Source organism: Carcharhinus amblyrhynchos, chromosome 16, assembly GCF_965287045.1.
Source record: "Carcharhinus amblyrhynchos chromosome 16, sCarAmb.v2.hapA, whole genome shotgun sequence".
Lineage (NCBI taxonomy): Eukaryota > Metazoa > Chordata > Chondrichthyes > Carcharhiniformes > Carcharhinidae > Carcharhinus > Carcharhinus amblyrhynchos.
In genome coordinates this window covers 4,515,666-4,537,365 of record NC_137339.1, presented here as the reverse complement: position 1 = coordinate 4,537,365, position 21,700 = coordinate 4,515,666, and the positions used below count along the sequence as shown (strand labels likewise).

General features: G+C 43.8%; 1 protein-coding gene across 2 annotated transcripts in view; it reads left to right on the top strand.

The window, feature by feature from the left end:
* Positions 1-21,700, top strand: part of asip1 (agouti signaling protein 1) — an 82,991-nt gene that overhangs the window by 32,999 nt on the left and 28,292 nt on the right. Inside the window, exon 1 of one of the 2 annotated variants that reach the window (XM_080204368.1) lies at positions 15,964-16,011. The exons of the other annotated variant lie outside the window; for it this stretch is intronic. Within the exon in view, the coding sequence (XP_080060494.1) occupies positions 16,004-16,011 (8 nt within the window). The 5' untranslated portion in view covers positions 15,964-16,003. Of the gene's footprint in view, positions 1-15,963; positions 16,012-21,700 lie in introns of those variants that run through there. 2 annotated transcript variants of the gene reach the window in all.

Genomic DNA, 21,700 nt, shown 5'->3' with positions numbered 1-21,700 from the left:
GACTGTGGTCCAATTAAAGAAATTAATATTGACAGGGAGGAGATTCTGAGTGGTCAGGCAGGTTTAAAAGTAGATAAATCTCCGGGGCCAGATGAAATGTATCCTAGGTTGTTGAGTGAGACAAATAGCAGGGGCACTGGCTAAAAAAAAAATTCTCCTCTGGCCTCAGGAGAGGTAAACACAGTAAGCAGTCTTACAACACCAGGTTAAAGTCCAACAGGTTTATTTGATAGCAAAAGCCACTAGCTTTGAGTGGTTTCTCAGGAGAGTTGCCAGAGGACTAAAGGACAATCAATATGGTACCAAAGAACGAAGAAAATTACAGCACAGGAAGGGGCCCTTCAGCCCTCCAAGCCTGCCCGACTGAACTAAAACCCCTACCCTACCAGAGACCATATCCCTCTATTTCCATCCTATTCATGTGTTTGTTCAGATGCCCCTTAAAAGTCACTGTCCTATCCACTTCCACTACCTCCCCCGGCAGCGAGTTCCAGGCATCCATCACCCTCTGTGTAAAAAAAGTGCCTCAAGCATCTTCTTTAAACCTTGTCTCTCACACCTTAAACTTATGCCGCCTAGTAATTGCCTCTTCCACCATGAGAAAAAACTTCTGACTATCCAGTCTGTCCATGCCCCTCATAATCTCGTAGACTTCTATCAGATCGCCCCTCAACCTCCGTCATTCCAATGAGAACAAACCAAGTTTCTCCAGCCGCTCCTTATAGCTAACGCCTTCCATACCAGGCAACATTGTGGTAAATCTCTTTCGTACCCTCTCCGAAGCCTCCACGTGGGCCCGATTTTACCAAAAATTAATGGGCTTGAAATCATGGTAAATTCAGGCGTCCGGCCCGTAACATGATCTGCACCCGAAACTGAGCGGATCGCATCTTTACCGACACCCAATTTGGGCGCGCATCCAGTCTGCACCCCAATTGGGCGGTCTGACGATTTAATGAACCATGTGCCCAACTCTGCCGCCAAATCCCACTTTACCATCTTCGGATCCATTCTGGATCCATGCTGTTATCAACCTGCAGAATAAAAATCCGAAGCGGATTCCTATTCTGCAGGGCAACCTCCAAAACCCATCCTCCTCGAACATCCTTCGCAGACTCCCCACTAACCATCCTGGCAGACCTGCCCCCCCCCCGCCACCGCAAAAAGCGATCTGAACCTCCTGGGAGGCAGCCCCTGTGAACCCCCCCCCCCCGCCCCCCCCCCGAACCCCCACCCCTCCTGGTGATCAAAACCTCCCCCCGGGAGGCAGCCCCACCCCCTGCAATCCACCCCCCTCTGGGAGGTAGCCTCTCCCATAATCAAACCCCCCGGGAGGCAGCCCTCCCCCCGCCCACGGCGATCCACCCACCCCTGGGAGGCAGCCCCCCCTCTCCCCCGGGATGCAGGCCCCCCCGGCAGACCACCCCCACAGGGCAGACCCCCCCACCCCGGGAGACAGACCTCTCCCGCCGGATCGGACTCCACCTGGGAGGCAGAACCCCCCTCAGTAGAGCACATCCCCAACGTACCTCGATTGCTGCTCTCCCTCCACCATCCTTCTGACCTGCACTCGTTGATGTGGAGATGCTGGCATTGGACTGGGGTAAACACAGTAAGAAGTCTCACAACACCAGGTTAAAGTCCTGTTGGACTGGTGTTGTGAGACTTCTTATTGCACTCGTTGGACAGCCTGCAGCACCTTCCTGGCCGTCTGCTGGAGGAGGGGAGCAGGCTCAGATGGATCTCTGGTTGGTGGGTGTGGTGCATATTCTCCCAAGTCCATCCTTCCCCCATCCGCTACCCACCGCCCAACCAGAAACCCATCTGAGCCCACCCCCCCCTCCTCTGGCAGATGCCAGGAAGGTGCTGCAGGCTGTCCAATGAGTGCAGTAAGAAGTCTCACAACACCAGTCCAACAGGACTTTAACCTGGTGTTGTGAGACTTCTTACTGTGTTTACCCCAGTCCAATGCCAGCATCTCCACATCAACGAGTGCAGGTCAGAAGGATGGTGGAGGGAGAGCAGCAATCGAGGTACGTTGGGGATGTGCTCTGCCGAGGTGGGGCCTGCATCCAGGAGGGGTCTGATCCAGGGGGAGTGGGGGTGGGGTCCGCCAGGGAGGCCTGCCTCCCAGGGGGTCCAATCGCAGCTTATCCTCCCCCCATCCCCCTCCACTCCTCCCTCCCCCTGCCGGCTCTCTCTGCTGGTTTGCTGTTTCAGGTTTTGTTCGAACTGCACATGCACAGTTCAGAGCTCCGATCATTCTGGCAGCGCTAAGCCCTGCCCACAGCACGGACCAGATCGGAGCCAGTATGGGTGTGCTGGAACGAGGATTCTGGGCTCGGATCCGTTTTACGTCCGGATCCGGCCCTTAGCCTCCGATTGGTAAAATCGGGCCCTATATTCCAAGTGTGGTCGACTTAAGTGGCAACATAACTTGCCAATTTTTAAACTCAATGCCCCGGCCAAGGAAGGCAAGCATGTCATTTGCCTTGTTGACTACCTTCTCCACCTGCATTGCCCCTTTCAGTGACCTGTGTACCTGTACACCCAGTACACACCATTATTCAAGAAGGAAGAAAAGGATAACTAGGAAACTCCAGGCCAGTCAGTCTAATTTCAGTGTTGGGTAATGATTGGAAGCAATTCTGAGAAATAGAATTAATCTGCATTTGGAGAGGCAGAGATTAATCAAGAATAATCAGCATGGTTTTAAGGGGAGATCATGTCTAACCAAATTGATTGAATTTTTCTAAGAGATGATCAGTTGTGTAGATGAGGCAATGTGTTTGACATTGTCTGCATGGACTTCAGAAAGACTTTTGATAAGGTCCCACATGGGAGATTGACAGCAAAGAAATTTGGCAAATTGAATCCAGAATTGCCTAAGTGGCAGGAAGCAGAAGCTGATGATAGAAGTTGTTTTTTGACTAGAAGGCTGGGATCAGTGTTGGGACTCCTGGTTTGTAGTTTATAAATATGATTTAGACTTAGATGAAGGAGGGTGATCAAAAGTTTATGGATGATACAAAAATTGGCGGGGTGGTAATTAGTGATAGATTGTAGGAGGATATAGACTTATCCTCCAAGATATAGACTTGCTGCTCAGATGAGCTGATCAGCGGCAAATGGAATTCAATTCAGATAAGTGTAAGATAAAGCACTAGGGCAGGAAAAACAAGGCAAGGGAATGTATGAAGAACAACAGGACCCTGGAAAGGATCAGAGGGATCTTGGTGTGCATGTACACTGGTCCCTTAAGGTAGGTAGATCTGTGGATAAAGTAGTTAAGATGGCATATGTATACGTGCCTTTATTAACCAAGGCAAAGAGTTTAAGAGCAGGGAGATTATGCCAGAACTATATTATGGTGAAGGTGTACAAATGTATGTACAGTGTGTTTTTATGTTTCAGGAGAATGCTTTATAGTTCAGCCTTTTTTATACAGATAGTATGTCTGGAAAGAATATAGCTCAGAAGCTAGGAGAGCAGAATAATTACTCATTTCAACATTGCAAGTGGTAATGCTAAGTAGAGTTAATGGACTTTTGTTTACTTAATTTTATAGTAGGTTGATTGAGAGGGTCATGTGCTAATGTGGTTTATACGCAGAGAAGAGAAACAGGCTTTTGCAAGAAATGAGTTGGAATTGGCTGTTTTAGTTGACGTTTCGAGAATTTTGCAGGCATCTGAAAGCTCTATATCACCTGAAAACAACAACAGTTAAGAGGTATGAATAGGGAGGGAATAGAGGGCAGAAGGTTTTTTCTTTAGTTTAGTTAGGGCATCATGATCAGCACAGGCTTGATGGGCTGAAGAGCCTGTTCCTGGGTTGTACTTTTCTTTATTCTTTGTTCTTTTTCCTAAATGCTCAAAATAAGGAATTGTGGAGGAGCAGAGAGATTAAGCAGTGCATATATAGAAAACGCCAAATCTGCCTACTCTTATTATAGCAAGTATAGTTGTGATTGCTAACTACACCTTAAGAGGGTTTTAAGTCTCAAAGAAGATGTTGCTAATTTGGAACTGACAGAGTGATTAGTTAGAAATTAGAGTTGTTTCTTTTCATGTTTAAAGATTGTTCAATTGTTAAGAGTTAAACTTCTTCATTTTGTTAAGAGTCATGCTTAAATTGTGTTGAGAATAAGGCTTCTTTTGATTAAAAAATGATTCTTAATTTAGCAGTGGAATTATCCCTGGAGCAAAAAATCCTTTCCTTACATTTGTGCCAAAATAGAAAAATTGTTGGGGGCTGGTCTGTCTTCATACTATACCTTCTGGTTCTGGTCTGGGACACTAATTATATAAAATGTTGGTTCAGCCATAGCTAGAATATTGTATGCAGTTCTGGAATCCACATTACAGAAGGGATGTGATAACATTGGAAAAGGTGCAAGGGAAACTTACCAGAATGTTGTCTTGGCTAAAGATCTTTAATTATGAAGAGAAATTGGATAGACTGGTGGTGTTTTCTTTGGGGCAGAGGAGACTGAGGGAAGTATACAATTGAGATTATAAGATTCCCCTTGGCGAAGGAATCAATTACTAGGGAACATAGATTTAAGGTAAGGGGCAAGAGGTTTAGAGGGGATGTGAGGAAACACTTTCTGATCCAAAGGGTAGTGGGAATCAGGAACTCACTGCCTGAAACGGTGATGGAAGCAGGGGCCCTCATAACATTTAAGAAGTATTTTGATATGCACTTGTAATGCCAAGGCATACAAAGCCATAGGCCGAGTGCTGGAAGATGGAATTAGAAAGCTGGGTGGTGTTGTGGGGAAATTTCAAGATGGCCAATTGCATCTTAACTTAGACAATTCAAAACTCACAAGGCAATAATCTCTGTGCAAAGATGTAACAAAATTTGTTTAACATAAAACATAGAATAAAATAAACGTACAGCCGACCGAAGACTTCTAAAAGGATTAAATAGCTCCAAGGATAGAGCGACAAAACCTGTCTGTAAGATCTGATGTACAGAGTCAAAAACAGGTCAATTATACTTTTTTCTAATCAATAATTCCACTTTTCATTGGCTTAAAATCAATTTCATTTAACAGTCATACATCAATATAAATCTCTGTCAAATACTTCAGCCAACTATATGATACTTAATAGCATGCTGATATCTCATTCGTCCAGTGGATGTGGCCACACTTCTTGGCTCTAACTATATCTCTGTTTCCTGGTAACAGCAGACTCTATCGCAAGGTCAAAATGGACTTCTCCACCAACTCACTGCCAAGTTGAATAGACATGTATTCCTATGCCCAGGGGCATATCTATCCTTGTGTCTGGGCAGTGAATGCATCTATTCATAAATGTTGCAGAATATGTATCCTCATAGGAAATTCCATTAAGGATGCTGCTACTAACCAGTTCCCAGGCCTTTGGCTTTAAACTAATGACATTTGCCACCATGCCTCTTGGTAACTTTGCTTGACCAAAGTGAACAGTACATTAAAATACATTTAAAATATCAGTATATATGTTTTAAAATCATAACTATTTGTTTTGATTGTCTTACTGAATTCACATATATGTAAAACTGTTTGTGTTAGCTAGTCTAAGAATCATATAACTCCTTACTGATTTCTTGTCCTCTGAAAGACTGCATTCTGTGTATAAATCTTATTAGCTGGTTAGGAACCCGCTTCCACAGGTGGTTTATCTTTGGCCAATGCAGATGTGATGGACCGAATGATCTTTTTCTGTGCTGTATTCCTCTGTGACTCTGAATGTCTCATTGTGGGGGAGGGAGTATGCTCAAATTTCAAGCAAACGCTACCTGTGTGTATTTATCATTTATCTGTGGGGTCTTAAACATGGTGAAAAGTTTCTGTCTTTTTCAAATATCCAGTTAGCCACGAAGTAAAATTGCACATGCAATATAATAGTAGCATTAATTAACTATCAACTGGAGTAAGCCTGATGGAAAACAAATATGCAACTCTCATAGGAAGAAAGGAATAGAAGACTAGGCTCTATCCTTAAATCACTTTGGACATAACAAAGAGATCAGAAAAGGACATGGAAGCTTTGGAGAGAGTGTAAAGAAGATTCACCAGGATGTTACCTGATCTCAAGAGTACTGGCTATAAAGAAAGATTGAATAAACTGGGATTGTTTTCACTGGAAAGACAGAGGCTTAGAGGAGACCTGATAAAGATCTACAAAATTATGAGAGACACAGACAGAGTGAATAGTCAGGGGCTTTTTTCAAGGGTGGAAGTGTCAATTACAAGAGGGCACCAGTTCAAGGTCGGGGGGGAAAGTTTAAGAGAGATGTGTGGGGGAAGTTTTTCATGTCGAGAGTGGTGGGTGCCTGGAACACAATGCCAGAGGAATTGGTGTAAGCAGGCACTTTAGCAACAGTTAAGAGGCGTCTGGATGTGTACATGAATAGGGAGGCGATAGCGGGCACAAGGTTTTTTCTTTAGTTTAGTTAGGGCATCATGATTGGCATAGGCTTGATGGGCTGAAGGGCCTGTTCCTGGGTTGTACTTTTCTTTATTCTTTGTTTTTCCTAAATGATTGAAATAAGGAATTATGGAGGAGCAGAGAGATTGAGGAGTTCATGTATAGAAATCACCAAAGGTTAGTGGACAAGTACAAAAAATAATTTAAAAGGTTAATGCAATGTTGGCCTTCCTCTCAATAGGGCTGGAATAAAATGAGATAGAAATTATGGATTAGTAATTTATAGCTTTTGTTACTAGGGAGAGAATAGAGCCAACATTTTGTCAGACCCTTTGTCAGAACTGAGAGCAAAGAAAATCAGCAGTGATTTATACTATAGGGGCAGGGAGGTTGGGGGGTGGAATTGGGCAAAGGGAATATAAATAAGATACAGAAGGCTGAGAAGGTGCTAACAGTGTCCATTAAGTGATCAGAATGTGAGAATAGCAGAACACAACTACAGATTCTTAAAGGGCTGCTTGATGAGCGTGGCAGTTGCACTGAGTAGGGGGGTGGGGGATACAGTGGAAAGAAAGCTTTTTACCATTTATATAGATGATCTGGAGGAGGGAACCGAGTGTAGGGTGTTGAAATTTGCTGATGACACCAAGATTGGGGGAACGGCAAATTGTGCGGAGGGTGTGGAGAGTCTGCAGAAGGATCTAGATAAGCTGGGCGAATGGGCCAGGAAATGGCAAATGGAATTTAATGTTGGCAAGTGTGAGGTGGTCCACTTTGGAAGGAAGAATGGTAGGAAGGACTATTACTTACGGGGTGAAAAACTGCAGCAGGCGACGGTGCAGAGGGACCTCGGGGTCCTTATGCATGAGTCGCAAAAACCCAGCTTGCAGGTGCAGCAGGTGGTCAGGAAGGCGAATGGGATGCTGGCCTTCATAGCGAAGGGGATTGAATATAAAAGTAGGGAGGTCTTGCTGCAGCTGTATAGGGCATTGGTGAGGCCGCAGCTGGAGTACTGTGTGCAGTTTTGGGCGCCGCACCTGTGCAAAGATATTTTGGCCTTGGAGGGAGTGCAGAGGAGGTTTACCAGGCTGATACCGGAGTTGAGGGGGTTAAGCTATGAGGAGAGGCTGAATAAACTAGGCTTGTACTCGTTAGAGTTTAGAAGAATGAGGGGAGATCTCATTGAGACGTATAAGATGATGAATGGGATGGATAGGATAGAGGTGGAGAGACTCGTCCCGCTCAAAAAAGACAGTAGGACTAGGGGGCACAGCCTCAAGATAAAGGGGGGGCGTTTTAGAACGGAGTTGAGGAGGAACTTCTTCACTCAAAGGGTGGTGAATCTCTGGAATTCTCTACCCGTTGAAGTGGTGGAGGCTGCCTTGCTAAATATTTTCAAGAAGCGGGTTGATGGGTTTTTGATAAGAGAGGGGATTAAGGGTTATGGGGAGAGGGCCGGAAAGTGGAACTGAGCCACGACAGATCAGCCATGATCTTATTGAATGGCGGGGCAGGCTCGAAGGGCCAGATGGCCTACTCCTTCCTGCTCCTATTTCTTATGTTCTTATGTTATGTTCGTATGTTAAAGAGAGTTGGGATGGAGAAGTAGAAAAATAGAAGTGAGAAAGAAGGATGATAAAATGGATGAATGAGATGAAATGAAACAAAATAAATGGAAATTGGTTAAGGTGGAGCAGAGAGTTCATCCTCTGAAGTTGGTGAACCCAATGTTCAGTCCGGAAAGCTGTAAAGTGCCCAATCAGTAGATGAGGTGCTGTACCTCCAGATTGCATGGAGTTCGCTAGAACATTGCAAAGGGCCAAGGACAGACATGTGTACAGGAGAGCAGGGTGGTGTGTTGAAATGGCAAACGACAGGAAAGTCTGGGTCCTGCTTGCAGAAGGTGTTGAGCAAAGCGGTCACCCGGTTTGAGTTTGGTCTCTCCGATTAGAATAGATTCCTTTGGGAGCAGCGAATGCAATAGACCAGATTGAAGGAGGTGCACATGAAGCGCTGCTTCATCTGAAAGGGGTGTTTAGGATCTGGGACAGTGAGCAGGGAGGAGGTAAAGGGACAGGTGTTGCGCCTTCTATGAATCATCTCGTTCATTCAGTTTATCATACTTCTTTCTCACTTCTCTTTGTCCACTTCCTAATTCCAGCTCTCTTTCTAATATGTTTGCCACTAATATGTCTTCGGGATAACATTAAATTGGGACTCTTTCAACTTGGTCCAGAATGTAATGCTTTACAAAAATCAGGCTTCAGAAATTATAGCATAGAAAGACTTCTTCAACTGTGATGCCATTGGTAATCTGGGGGATGAGATGAATCAGTACCATTAACAGTTTGTGCTTTGAGTACCAAAAGCCATGAAGCAGAAAGCAGTCAATGAGCTGCATTGGATGACAACACTAGGTGTCATAACTCCTATAGATGAGGCCACAGAATGAGTTTCAGCAATGGTGGTCACAGTAAAGAAAGATAACAAGGTCAGGATATGCAGTGACTCAGTTCACTTGAACAAGGTGTTTGCTGCTCAGACCTCACCACTTTATGAAGACAATAAAATGAAAGCAGACATCCCAATCGCTCAGGTGTTCAATATCCACAATGCGAAATGTGGGTTCTGCCATTAGATCAAGAATCTTTGAAACTAACTGCATTCGAGTTGCCAGTAGCAGATATTAGTTTCTTCATTTGCTCTATGGGTTCTCCACTGGCAGTGAGGTTTCCCAGCAGTACATGGAGCAACTCTTTACGCACAACCTTGCAAGATCATTGTTGATGGCATCATGGGATTCATGCAAGAAAATGATGCATGTCTTTGCCTTGACCTTGATGGAAGCTTAATCTACAAAATGCAAATTGAGGGTCGACCAGGCCCCTTATATGATCATATGCTCACCACCAATGTGGTAAAGCTCAATCTAGACAATAGCCAAACGACAGATGGCCATAGAGTAGTTACTTGGCATGACAAATTATCTTTCTAAGTTCATTCCATGTTACAGTGAGGTAACAGGACTGCTTCAACAAATTCTCCAGCAGAACATCCATAGGAAGAAAAGGGTTGGCATAAATGAGTATCTTTCTGATTGGCAGACAGTGACTAGTGGGGTCTACAGGGATCTTCACTAGCTCCCCAACGGTTCACATGATATATTAATGATTTGAAGAAGGAACTAAATGTATTATCTCCAAATTTATCTCCAAGTTTGTAGATGATACAAAGTTGGGTGGGAGGTCAGCTGTGAGAAGGATGCAGAGATGCTTCAGCGTGATTTGGGCAAGCTAAGAGAGTGGGTATATGCATGGCAGATGCAGTATTATGTGAATAAATGTGAGGTTATCCACTTTGGTAGCAAAAATTGGAAGGCAGATTATTATTCGTATGGGTGTAAATGAAGAGAGGTGAATACTCAATGAGACCTTGGAGTCCTCAAGAATCAGCCGCTGAATTTAAGCGTGCAGGTACAATAAGCAGTAAAGAAGGTAAATGGTTTATTAGCTTGCATAGTGGAAGGATTTGAGTGTAACAGGGATGTTTCATTACAGCTGTACGGGGCATTGGTGAGGCCACACCTGGAGTATCGTGTGCAGTTTTGATGTCCTTATCTGAGGAAGGGTGTTCCTACTGTAGAGGGAGAGGAGCGAAGGTTTACCAGGCTGTCTGTCTCTTGTGATGGCAGGTCTGTCATATGAGGGGAGGCTAAGTCTATTAGGATTATATTAATTGGAGTTTAGAAGAGTGGGTGGGAACTTATAAATAGAAATCTACAAAATTCTAACAGATTAGACAGGATAGATTCAAAAAGAATGTTCCCGATCATGGGGGAGTCCAGAACTAGGGGTCATAGTTTGAAGTTAAGGGGTAAACATTTTAGAACTGAGGTGAGGAGAAATTTCTTCACCCAGAGAGTGGTGATTGTGTGGAATTTACTACCAAAAGAATGTAGTTGAGGTCAAAACATTGTGTGATTTCAAGAAGAAAATGATATAATTCTTGGGGCTAAAGGGGTCAAGGAGTATGGGAGGAAGGGGGGATCAGGATATTGATTTTGATAAAGGCAAAATACAGCAGGCACTGGAATATGAAACAAAAACAGAAAATGCTGGAGAAACTAAGCAGGTCTTACAGCATCTGTGGAGAAAGAATAGACCCAACATTTCGAGTCTGGATGATCCTATTCTCCCCACACAGATGCTGTCAGACCTGTGAGCTTCTCCAGCAATTTCAGATTTTGTATTGCTTTTGATGATCAACCATGACCAAAATGAATGGTGGAGCAGGATCGAATGGCCAAAAGACTTCCTCCTGCTTCTATTTTCTATGTTTCTATAAAGCTATGCTACTCTCCCTCCAAGGTTAAAATATTCTTCTTTAGTTATGGCGCTCAGAATTACTCATAGTATGACCAATCTGCTCTAACTAGGGCTTTTGTGTAGCTGGATTATAATTTCTATGCCGTGTATTCTCTTCTTCTAAAAATAAAGCCTAGCATTCCATTAGGATTTTAGATTATTTCTATCCATTGCATATTAATGATCTATGTAGATCTCGAAGATCCATTGGACCATTCAACAAGTATTCTGTTCTATCCTTTTTAGGTCCAAAATGAATGATCTCACATTTGCTACTTTGAAATCTATTTGCCACAGTTTTGCCCATTGACTTTACCTTGAAATAGCTTTTCATAATTTTCAACTTCTACTTACGCTGCTATAAACCTGCTTATCTCTTTGTCATCAGTAAATTCATATTCTATTCTATCAAAGATTTTTTTTTATAAATTTGGTGAATGGTTGAGGTCCCCAGACAGATCCATGTGTGACATCACTAGTTAAATCCTGCACATTATCCATACTTTTTGTCTCCTGCTGCTCAGACAATTTTCTAAGTCAATAATTTGCCTTCAGTTCCATGAACTTCAACCTCAGCTAATAGTATCCTTTATCAAATGTCTCTGGAGGTCTATAAAAAATATCTGTATATATTTCTCATTCAAGTACTTTAGTTGCCCCTTTTTGAGTCGGAAATATCTGATAATAAAAAGGTGGAGGAAATCTGGATATAATTATAGATCTGTCATTGAGGGCATCAGGTCAAGGTTGAGCTCTCATGAACAATGTTAGTCAAATAGGTCAGTACGTAGGTTACAGCGTTGGCTTTTAGACAAAATAAGCTCTTCTATTGAATGACGACATATTTAAAATATTGTGTGCATTTTTTTGCTCCAACCTTCAAAGGCATCTTGATTATTTAGGGAGGGTTCAGAAAAAAACTAGGATGCTTTTAGAATTTGAGTTTCCTGTTCTAAATTAGATTCTACCCTTGCCATTGAGAGATCGCCGCAGGGGATGCAGTGGGCCAACCAAAGTCCATTGACTTTCCGTGGGGCCAGAAGATGCCATCAGAATCAAAAAGAAAAATGTTAATGATTGTGATGTTGCTCCTATGTCAGAAGAGAAGAATTTATTTCCTCATAATACTAGATATGTGGTACAATTTCTGGGCAAAGCAATTCAGCATAAACATAGATTAAACTGGTGCAATTAAAAATTATAGAGATACAGCATGTAAGAACACTCAGCTCATTTGGTTCTTTAATAGAGCATTCCAAAACCAATCCCAATATCCTTCTATCTCTCAATAGTCCTAAACCTTCCTCTCAAAATCACAATAAACTCTGATTCCTTAAGCATGAGTAACACAGCAGTGGCTTAAGTTGAGAAGGGGCAGTACCTCCTTACACACTTCTCAGCCACAGCTACACAGCTGGTCATATTCCCTATCTTTCTAAGAAGGCATTATACTGAAACAGGAATGGGTATAAAAAGAGAGGGCTTGAAGGAGGCTGAGTGCCTGCAGAAGAATATGAGTTTGGGCTGTCAGACAGCTAGATTTTTTTTGTTTGATTTTGAAGTGGCTTACTTATGTGGAACAGACTTTGCAACAATAAATATACAGTCACTGTTTCCTGAACACACATGTAAAAGTGGGCTTAAATTCCGCACCTACAAAGATCCCAGTTCAATGCAAAGCCCTTCCAGTTCTACACATGTTAAAAGCCACTTCTGCCAGCGAGAACAGAGGATTTGGTGCTCAGCCAAAACTCCATTCACTGCAGCAGGACTGGAGGATCCTAAAAGGTAAAAGTAAAGTTTATTTATTAGTCACAAGTAAGGCTTATGTTGACACTGAAGTGCAGTTCCTGTGAAATCCCCCTAGTCGACACACTCTCTGGTGCCTGTTTGGGTCAATGCACATCATTAAGATTGTGGTAGGAAAGTGGGGGTCAACGGGTGCTATTTGGATTGGCGGATGGTGACTAGTGGAGTGCCCCAGGGGTCGGTGCTGGGGCCTCAGCTTTGTACCATTTATATAGATGATCTGGAGGAGGGAACCGAGCGTAGGGTGTCGAAATTTGCTGATGACACCAAGATTGGGGGAACGGCAAATTGTGCGGAGGGTGTGGAGAGTCTGCAGAAGGATCTAGATAGGCTGGGCGAATGGGCCAGGAAATGGCAAATGGAATTTAATGTTGGCAAGTGTGAGGTGGTCCACTTTGGTAGGAAGAATGGTAGGAAGGACTATTACTTACGGGGTGAAAAACTGCAGCAGGCGACGGTGCAGAGGGACCTCGGGGTCCTTGTGCATGAGTCGCAAAAACCCAGCTTGCAGGTGCAGCAGGTGGTCAGGAAGGCGAATGGGATGCTGGCCTTCATAGCGAGGGGGATTGAATATAAGAGTAGGGAGGTCTTGCTGCAGCTGTATAGGGCATTGGTGAGGCCGCAGCTGGAGTACTGTGTGCAGTTTTGGGCGCCGCACCTGTGCAAAGATATTTTGGCCTTGGAGGGAGTGCAGAGGAGGTTTACTAGGCTGATGCCGGAGTTGAGGGGGTTGAGCTATGAGGAGAGGCTGAATAAACTGGGCTTGTACTCGTTAGAGTTTAGAAGAATGAGGGGAGATCTCATTGAGACGTATAAGATGATGAATGGGATGGATAGGATAGAGGTGGAAAGACTCTTCCCGCTCAAAAAAGACAGTAGGACTAGGGGGCACAGCCTCAAGATAAAAGGGGGGCGGTTTAGAACGGAGTTGAGGAGGAACTTCTTCACTCAAAGGGTGGTGAATCTCTGGAATTCTCTGCCCGTTGAAGTGGTGGAGGCTGCCTCGCTAAATATTTTTAAGACGCGGGTTGATGGGTTCTTGATAAGAGAGGGGATTAAGGGTTATGGGGAGAGGGCGGGAATGTGGAACTGAGCAGCGACAGATCAGCCATGATCTTATTGAATGGCGGGGCAGGCTCGAAGGGCTAGATGGCCTACTCCTGCTCCTATTTCTTATGTTCTTATGAAACTGGAGCATCTGGAGGAAACCCATGCAGACACGGGGAGAACATGCAAACTCCACACAGACAGTGACCCAAGCCGGGAATCGCACCCGGGTCCCTGGTGCCATGAGGCAGCAGTGCTAACCACTGTGCCACCATGCCGTCCCCAGCTGCTGGTAAGGTTAGAGAATCCAGCCTTTCATCTGTCTGATCCTTCAAGCTCTACCTGCATTTGGAAGATTTGGTATGTGCATTTGAATTATCAACCATTTCAGAATCCAGCGAACTCATCTGCAATCCATGGGATTATGTGAAAAGAGAAGGGAGGGCTCTTGGAAGTCAGTGGGAAGCATTTAAGTAAATGTAAAGTAAATTAAGAGCAGCTTTTGAGAAAAAATTCTTTACTCAAAGGGTAACTAATGCTTGTACTAATTTATGATCCAAGTTAGATAGAAAGATGCTGGGTGGGATTTTCCAGCTGCGTTCGCACCGAAAGTGGAAAATACTGCCCAAGTTCGATGGACCTTTCCATTGTCTATCCCTCGTCTGCTCCAATTCCCATTGTGGGCAGGCAGTAAAATTCCAGCCGTTGAGTTTGATTATTTCCGTGAGTAATGAAGAGATGATTTTTGATTCTCTTGTTAGTAGCAGTTTCTTGTACTTCTTAAGGACTCTAAAACAAGTGGTAGAATCCATTAATGGGTCGACTATGTTTTGTAGAAACAGTGCTATATTGGGATGCATGGCCTTTATTCTTCATTTTCTTCCAGTCTCAACTGGATAATAATAAAGGGGACCCAAAATTAAGGAGCAAAATGTGATGGCAGCTCCTGACATTATCCTTTTAAACCTGACTAATGGAATCAGTACAGTGAAATTGAAACAGATTTCAGGATACTAATTTTTGAAATAAATGAAGTACATGTTACAGAAAACTGAATACATCATTGTTTTATGTTATGTGCTCCCCTTCTACTACTGCTACAAACCAAGTGGTGAGACTTTCTTCCTGTTTTTACCTACTGAGTGGCTGGTACTAACAATATTGAGTGCCTGAGGCAGGAATTAAATCTGAGGCAGCTCAAATTAAGTATTAGTTTAGTTTACAGAAACTGGTATTAACATAGCATTGAGAAAATGCTTTCAAACATGCTTTCACCAGGCTAAGACCCTGCAGTCAGAGTCTCGGAATGCTGAATTTTTTTTTAAGGATTTCGTAAGCATAGCTTTTACAGATGCCAGTCTTAAAACAATCTGATTCACTCCATGAGATATCAAGAAACAGCTAAGGCACTAAATACTGCAAAGACTAGGCAATCTGACAATATTCGACAATAGATTTAGGCTCCAGAACCTCTCACGCCCCTAGCAAAGCTGTTCTACAACAGCTACAATACTGGTATCTACCGAGCAATTTGGAAAATAGAACATAGAACATTACAGCGCAGTACAGGCCCTTCGGCCCTCGATGTTGCGCTGACCAGTGGAACCAATCTAATGACCCTCTAACCTAAACTATTCCAATGTTATCCATACGCCTATCCACTGACCGTTTGAACACCCTTAAAGTTGGCGAGTCCACAACTGCTGCAGGCTGGGCATTCCACGACCTTACTACTCTCTGAGTAAAGAACCTACCTCTGACATCCGTCCTATAATTACCACCCCTTAATTTAAAGCTATGTCCCCTTGAGTTAGCCATCACCATCCGAGGTAAAGGCTCTCACTGTCCACCCTATCCAATCCTTTGATCATCTTGTATTGAGGTGAGTGACTCAACTGATGAAGGGGCAGCGCTCCAAAAGCTAGTGGCTTGTGCTCCCAAATAAACCTGTTGGACTTTAACCTGGTGTTGTGAGACTTCTTACTGTGTTTATCCCAGACCAATGCCGGCATCTCCACATCATTCAGTGGCATTACCATTGCTAAAGCCCCCTGCTATCGACATCCTAGGGGCAGGGTTACCATTGACCAAAACCTGAACTGGACTCAACATGTAAATACTGTGGCTACAAGAGCAAATCAGAGGCTGGGAATCCTTTGGTGAGTAACTCATCTCCTGACTCTCCAAAGTCAGTCCACTATCTACAAGATACAAATCAAGAATTTTATGAATCATTGTCCATTTGCCTGGATGAGTACAGCTCCAACTCAAGAGGCTCAACACAATCCAAGACAAAGTAGCTTGTTTTGTTGGCACCCCTTCCATGAACATTCACTTCTTCCACCACCAATGAAAGTAGCAACATGGGGAGGTAGGGGAACAGCCCAAAGACATGCAGTTAGGTTGACTAGCCATGCTAAATTGACCCTAGTGTCAGGGGATTGGCAGGGTATATGTGTGGGGTTACTGGGAATACAGCCTGGGTGGGATTGTGGTTGGTGCAGACTTGAATGGCTAAATAGCCTCTTTCTGTACTGTAGGGAATCTATGATTATCAATGGACTAGGAATCCAGAGATCCAGGATAATGGTCTAGGGATATTGATTCAAATCCCACCATGGCAGATGATGAAATTCGAATTCAATAAAAATCTGGAATTAAAAGTCTAACATTGACCATGAAACCTATTGTTGATTGTCATAAAAATCCACTTCTTTCACTCGTGTCCTTTAGGAAAGGAAATCTGCCATCCTTACCTGGCCTGGCTTATATGTGACTTCAGACACACAGTGATGTGGTTGGCTCATAAAATGTCCTCAATCCAAGGGCAATTAGGGATGGGCAGTAAATGCTGGCCCAGCCAGCGATACCCACATCCCATGAATGAATCAAAAAAGATGCACTGCCAGAACTCAACAAGGCTCCTTAGGCAGCACATTCCAAACCCACAACTACTGTCAACTAGAAAGGCAAGAGCAGCAGACACATGGGAACACAACCACCTGGATGTTCCCCTCCAAATCAGTCACCATCCATGACTTGGAAACATATTGCTTTTTCTTTACTATCATTGGGTCAAAATCCTGGAACTCTCTCCTTAATAGCACTCTCAGTGCACCTACACCACATGGACTGCAGCAGTTCAAGGCAGCTCATCACCATCTTCTTGAGGGAAATTAGAGATAGGCAATAAATGTTGGTTTAGCCAGTGACATCCACATCACCTAAAAATTAATGTGAAAAAGCCAAAGCTTAACAGTAACACTTTATATCTCCAAGTCTGAAATCTGTAGGTTCAAATCATTTCAGAGACTTGAACATATGATCTAGGTTGACACTAAAGAACAGAGGCAGCACTGCATTGCCAGAGATACCACCTTTCAGTTAAGACATTAAACTAAGACACTGTATTCACCATTATTTGAATGTTTGAGATCCCAATGCATTAAACATTCACTTCCTCCATCACTAGCATAGAGTGGCAGCACTGCGTACTGTATGCAAAATGCATCATGTGCTGCAGCAACTTATCAAGATTCCTTCAAAATCAACCTCTACCACCTGGAAGGACAAGTGCAGTTTATGATGGCTCCACCATCACCTTCAAATTCTTCTCCAAGCCACAAAGAATCCTGACTTGGAACTATATTGCTGTTGGGTCAACATCTTGGAATTCCTTTCCTAACAGCACTGTGGGCCTACCTACACCAATCGGATTCAGTCCTCATGAATCAACATGACTAAATCATTTTTAAATCTACATTGCTATAGAGAGACAGATACACAGATATTTAAGCAAGGGTAAGGTGGAGTGGAAACCTTGATCTACTGACAAAGGCTGATCCTCAGCTCCTCCTTAGCCAACTAACTCTGAGACTAATTGTGACAGAAGTGGCTCCCCCTGTTAAAACAGTGATCTCTTTTTTCCTCATCCTTCAAGGCAAAAATGACCATGTCTATCATTCGGAGTGTTTAGTAGCATTCAAGTAGCTAGATAGGTCAATCTGCTAAGGCCAATCTGCACCCAGAGGTTTTTGCTACAAATAGAACAGGATACCAGAGAGGATTAAATTTTGGAGGAGTTACTGGCTTGGAAATTCCTCTCCTTGAGTTTTCTCTCTGTCTTTCTTTCCAAGGAAGCCAAACCATTTTTTGATTTAGTTGCGCCAGGTGCAGCAATCCTTGTGGAGCTTTTCCCAGAGCCTATGTGAAGAGTGTCCTTGCAGTGTTTCCTTTGACCGCCACGAAAGCACGCCCCAAACTGAAGCTCTCTATAGAAGATTCACTTTGGTAAGTAAGTGTTGGGCGTTATGGCTCAAAGATCAGCCCAACTCAGTTGTGACTGTTTCAATATACTGTGGATAGCTGGCATGCCAACTGGGTGAGCATCTCTGTATCTGGTATTTTGTTCTGTTATCTGATCTACAGAAGCTTCCAAAGATAGCTCACGTGAAAGTGAATGAGGTTGCCATAATGCTGGTATGTAGTCCACATTCTGCAGCTGTAGGGGAGAGTGGGCACGATTACTGCTTTATAGAACAATGCCATTAGAGCAAAAGGAGGTGTGTTCTCATTAGTTCAGTGATTTCTAAAGATTGCTGTCTGTGAAGATTTCAATATCACATCCTTTGGAAGAGAAATTATTTAAGGAAGCAGGGATAACATCTTCTGCATTTCCGTGTTTAATTTCACAGACAACAGACATTGCAATTTTACGAGAAAATTTCCATGCACCCAGCTAGCGTGAACATGGGAGAATTACAGATCTGTTTTTTGGGTGAGGCTTTACTCCCAATCTTATGCATTCAGTGCATGAAAAAATAGGCTAGAGGTGGTGGGCAGGACTAAAATTGATGTGGATATGCCGGCGTTGGACTGGGGTAAACACAGTAAAAAGTCTGGTGTTGTCAGACTTTTTACAAGATTAAAATTGCCAGCCAGCATGCTCTAGCAGCAGAGGGGGCTCTTGTGCATGTGCAGACCTCTGTGGCTGCACATGCACAACTGCAACAGCAAAGGCCTGACAGAGTAGAAAGAGATCTGTCAGCCCTCTGCTGCTGTAGCCGACCTCAAAGAAACCCCCCACGCCTCGGTTATCGTGGGAACACACAGCTGGTCACAAGCCCCCACATCACCCGGAAATATCGCCCCCGCTTGCCAGCCACTGCCCAGACTGATCGTGCACCCCCACCTCTCCTGCAGAGGACGCAACAGTCCCCACTCCCTCCCCTACTGATTACAGCTATAGAGTGTGCAATGGGCCTACCTTCCCTCCCTGATCAGCCTCCTCTGGCCTGGCCCTGCTCCTTCAGGCACCATCCCCTAGCACTGCCCAATGAACACCATCAATGTGCCAAGCTGGCAGTACCAAGGGGAACATCCTCTCAACTTCTGATCTGTCAAGAAGCGGACATGCCAATATTGGACTGGGGTGGACTAAACTGTAAAATCAGATGGAATCTTTTAGGCTTCAAAAGATCATCTCACTTTCTTCTGAACTTCAGTGAGTATGGGCTCAACTTGCTGAAACTTGTCTCTTAAGACAAACCCCTTCATTCCAGGAATCAACCTAGTGATCCTGCTATGAATCGTCTTCAATGCAAGTATATATCACTCCTATCTGTCAATAGCACTTTCCAAACCCGTGATCTGTACCAGCAAAAAAGACATCAGCAGCAGACTCATGGGAGCCACCATGCAAGTTCCCTACTTCGCTCACCATCTTGACTAGAATGGTATCACCATTCCTTCATTGTCATTGGGTTAAAAACCTGGAACCTCTTTCTGTAGATGTATCTGCACCATATAGTCTGCAGCAATCAACACGGCTCAACACCACCTTCTCAAGGGGATGGGTACAAATGCTGGCCTTGCTAGTGTCACTCACATACCATTCACCCAGCAACTGAACACTGTAGCCCTTCACTTACGCACATAAGTGATTTTTTTCCCTCAACTACTTTCTTTCAGCTATATGGGTGCATTTCTAATCCACAGTTCAATTATGGTGAACAGGAAATAACATTTTCAGAATTTCAAAAAATTGTAGACATAATAATTAATCTATGAATCTACTGAATCATTCATTCAGTCTAGTTCCACTGAACAAATGACCAAACATATTAGACATGTAAATTCAGCTACAGCTTGACAATTTGCAGTGAACATCAAAACCAGACAACTGCAGAATATTTCTGCTCCAATGAGCTCTTGGACATAAAGCTTGGATTCAGAATATTGTACAATTAGAGTAAACAGAAAAGGTTTGGTCCATTGGAACACTATGGGCTAAAGGTTTGCTACCCAGATGAGTAACTTGAGTTGGGAAATTTCCCAATTTAAAGAGTTTAAAGGCTCTGTTAAATCCAATTTGTGCTCCCAGGAGGTGAGGGTGCAATTAAATCCAAGCCCACCAATCCCAGTAGATCCTAGACGGGCACAAGGAACTGTTTAGAAGGCCCACCTTGGTTGTCTGGGACTTTGCCCCAGTTGCTTTAGAAAGGATGTGTCCAAACCTCAGCATACGGTTCACAAGCTAATCCCTGAATAACAAGTTAGCCCCTCACACTGCTATATTCGCACTTGGAATTGCTAGTTAAATTACAGGTAACTTGAATGAAAGTTCTGCTCCTCTAATTACACTAGGTGGCATAGTAGCACTCTGGTTGGCACTGCTGCCTCATAGTGCCAGGGACCCGGGTTTGCTTCCCTAGCTTAGGTTTCTGTGTGATCTCTGCACATTCTCCCTGTGTCTGTGTGGGTTTCCTCCAAGTGCTCTAGTTCCTCCCAGTTTGAAAGATGTGCTATTTAGATGCAATGGCTGTGCTAAATTCTCCCTCAGCGTACCTGAACAGGTGCCAGAGTGTGGCAACTTGGGGATTTTCACAGGTACTTCATTGCAATGTTAATGTAAGCCTACTTGTGAATAATAAATAAATAAACTACAGGCCATTTATCTCCTTTGTTTGCAGCTGATAGACTATCATCAGCAAATTCAGGAGAAAATTAGTCTCTGATTGGATGATCAATGAGTAGTGTGAAGGTGTGTGGCTGCTCCTTTGTTTTCAGAATGTCCTCTCCATCGGCTTCCTGCTCAGGCTCCAGCTGAAGGAGCACAGGCAGAATGAGCAGGGAGGTCACAAGGAAAAGCAGAGTGCAAGGGAAGCAAGCTAAAGCTATAGAGGGTAGCCAGGGAGAGGGTTGGCCCATTCAAGGACAAGGGAGGGAATCTATGCATGGAGCCAGAGGAAATGTGCAAGGTATTAAATGAGTACTTTGCGTCAGTATTCACCAAAGAGAAGGACTTGATGGATGATGAGTCTGGGAAAGGACGTGTAGATAGTTTTATTCATGTTGAGATCAAAAAGGAGTGGTATTGGGGTTCTTGAGAAACATTAAGTAGGTAAGTCCCCAGGGCCTGATGGAATATACACCAGAATACTGATAGACGCAAGGGAAGAAATTGCTGGGGCCTTGAGAGAAATCTTTGTATCCTCACTGGCTACAGGAAAGGCCATGATGTAGAGATGCCGGCGTTGGACTGGGGTAAACACAGTAAGAAGTCTCACAACACCAGGTTAAAGACTCACCTGACAAAGGGGCAAACCCCAAAAGCTTGTGGGTTTACTATCAAATAATTTGGTTGGACTTTAACCTAGTGTTGTGAGACTTCTTACAGGAAAGGTCCCAGATGAGTGGAGAATAGCCAATGTTGTTCATTTGTTTAAGAAGGGTGGCAAGAATAATCCAGGTAATTACAGGTCGGTGAGCCTTACATCAGTGGTAGGGAAATTATTGGAGAGGATTCTTCAAGACAGGCTTTATTCCCACTTGGAAATAACTGGACATATTAGTGAGAGGCAACATGGCTTTATGAAGGGGTGGTTGTGTCTCACAAACTTGACTGAGCGTCTCAAGTAAGTGATGAAGATGGTTGATGAGGGTAGGTAGAGGGTTTTGTCGATATGGACTTCAGTCAGGTTTTTGACATGGTCCCTCATGGCAAACTGGTGAAGAAGGTTAAGTTACATGGGATCAGAAGTGAGCTGGCAAGGTGGATA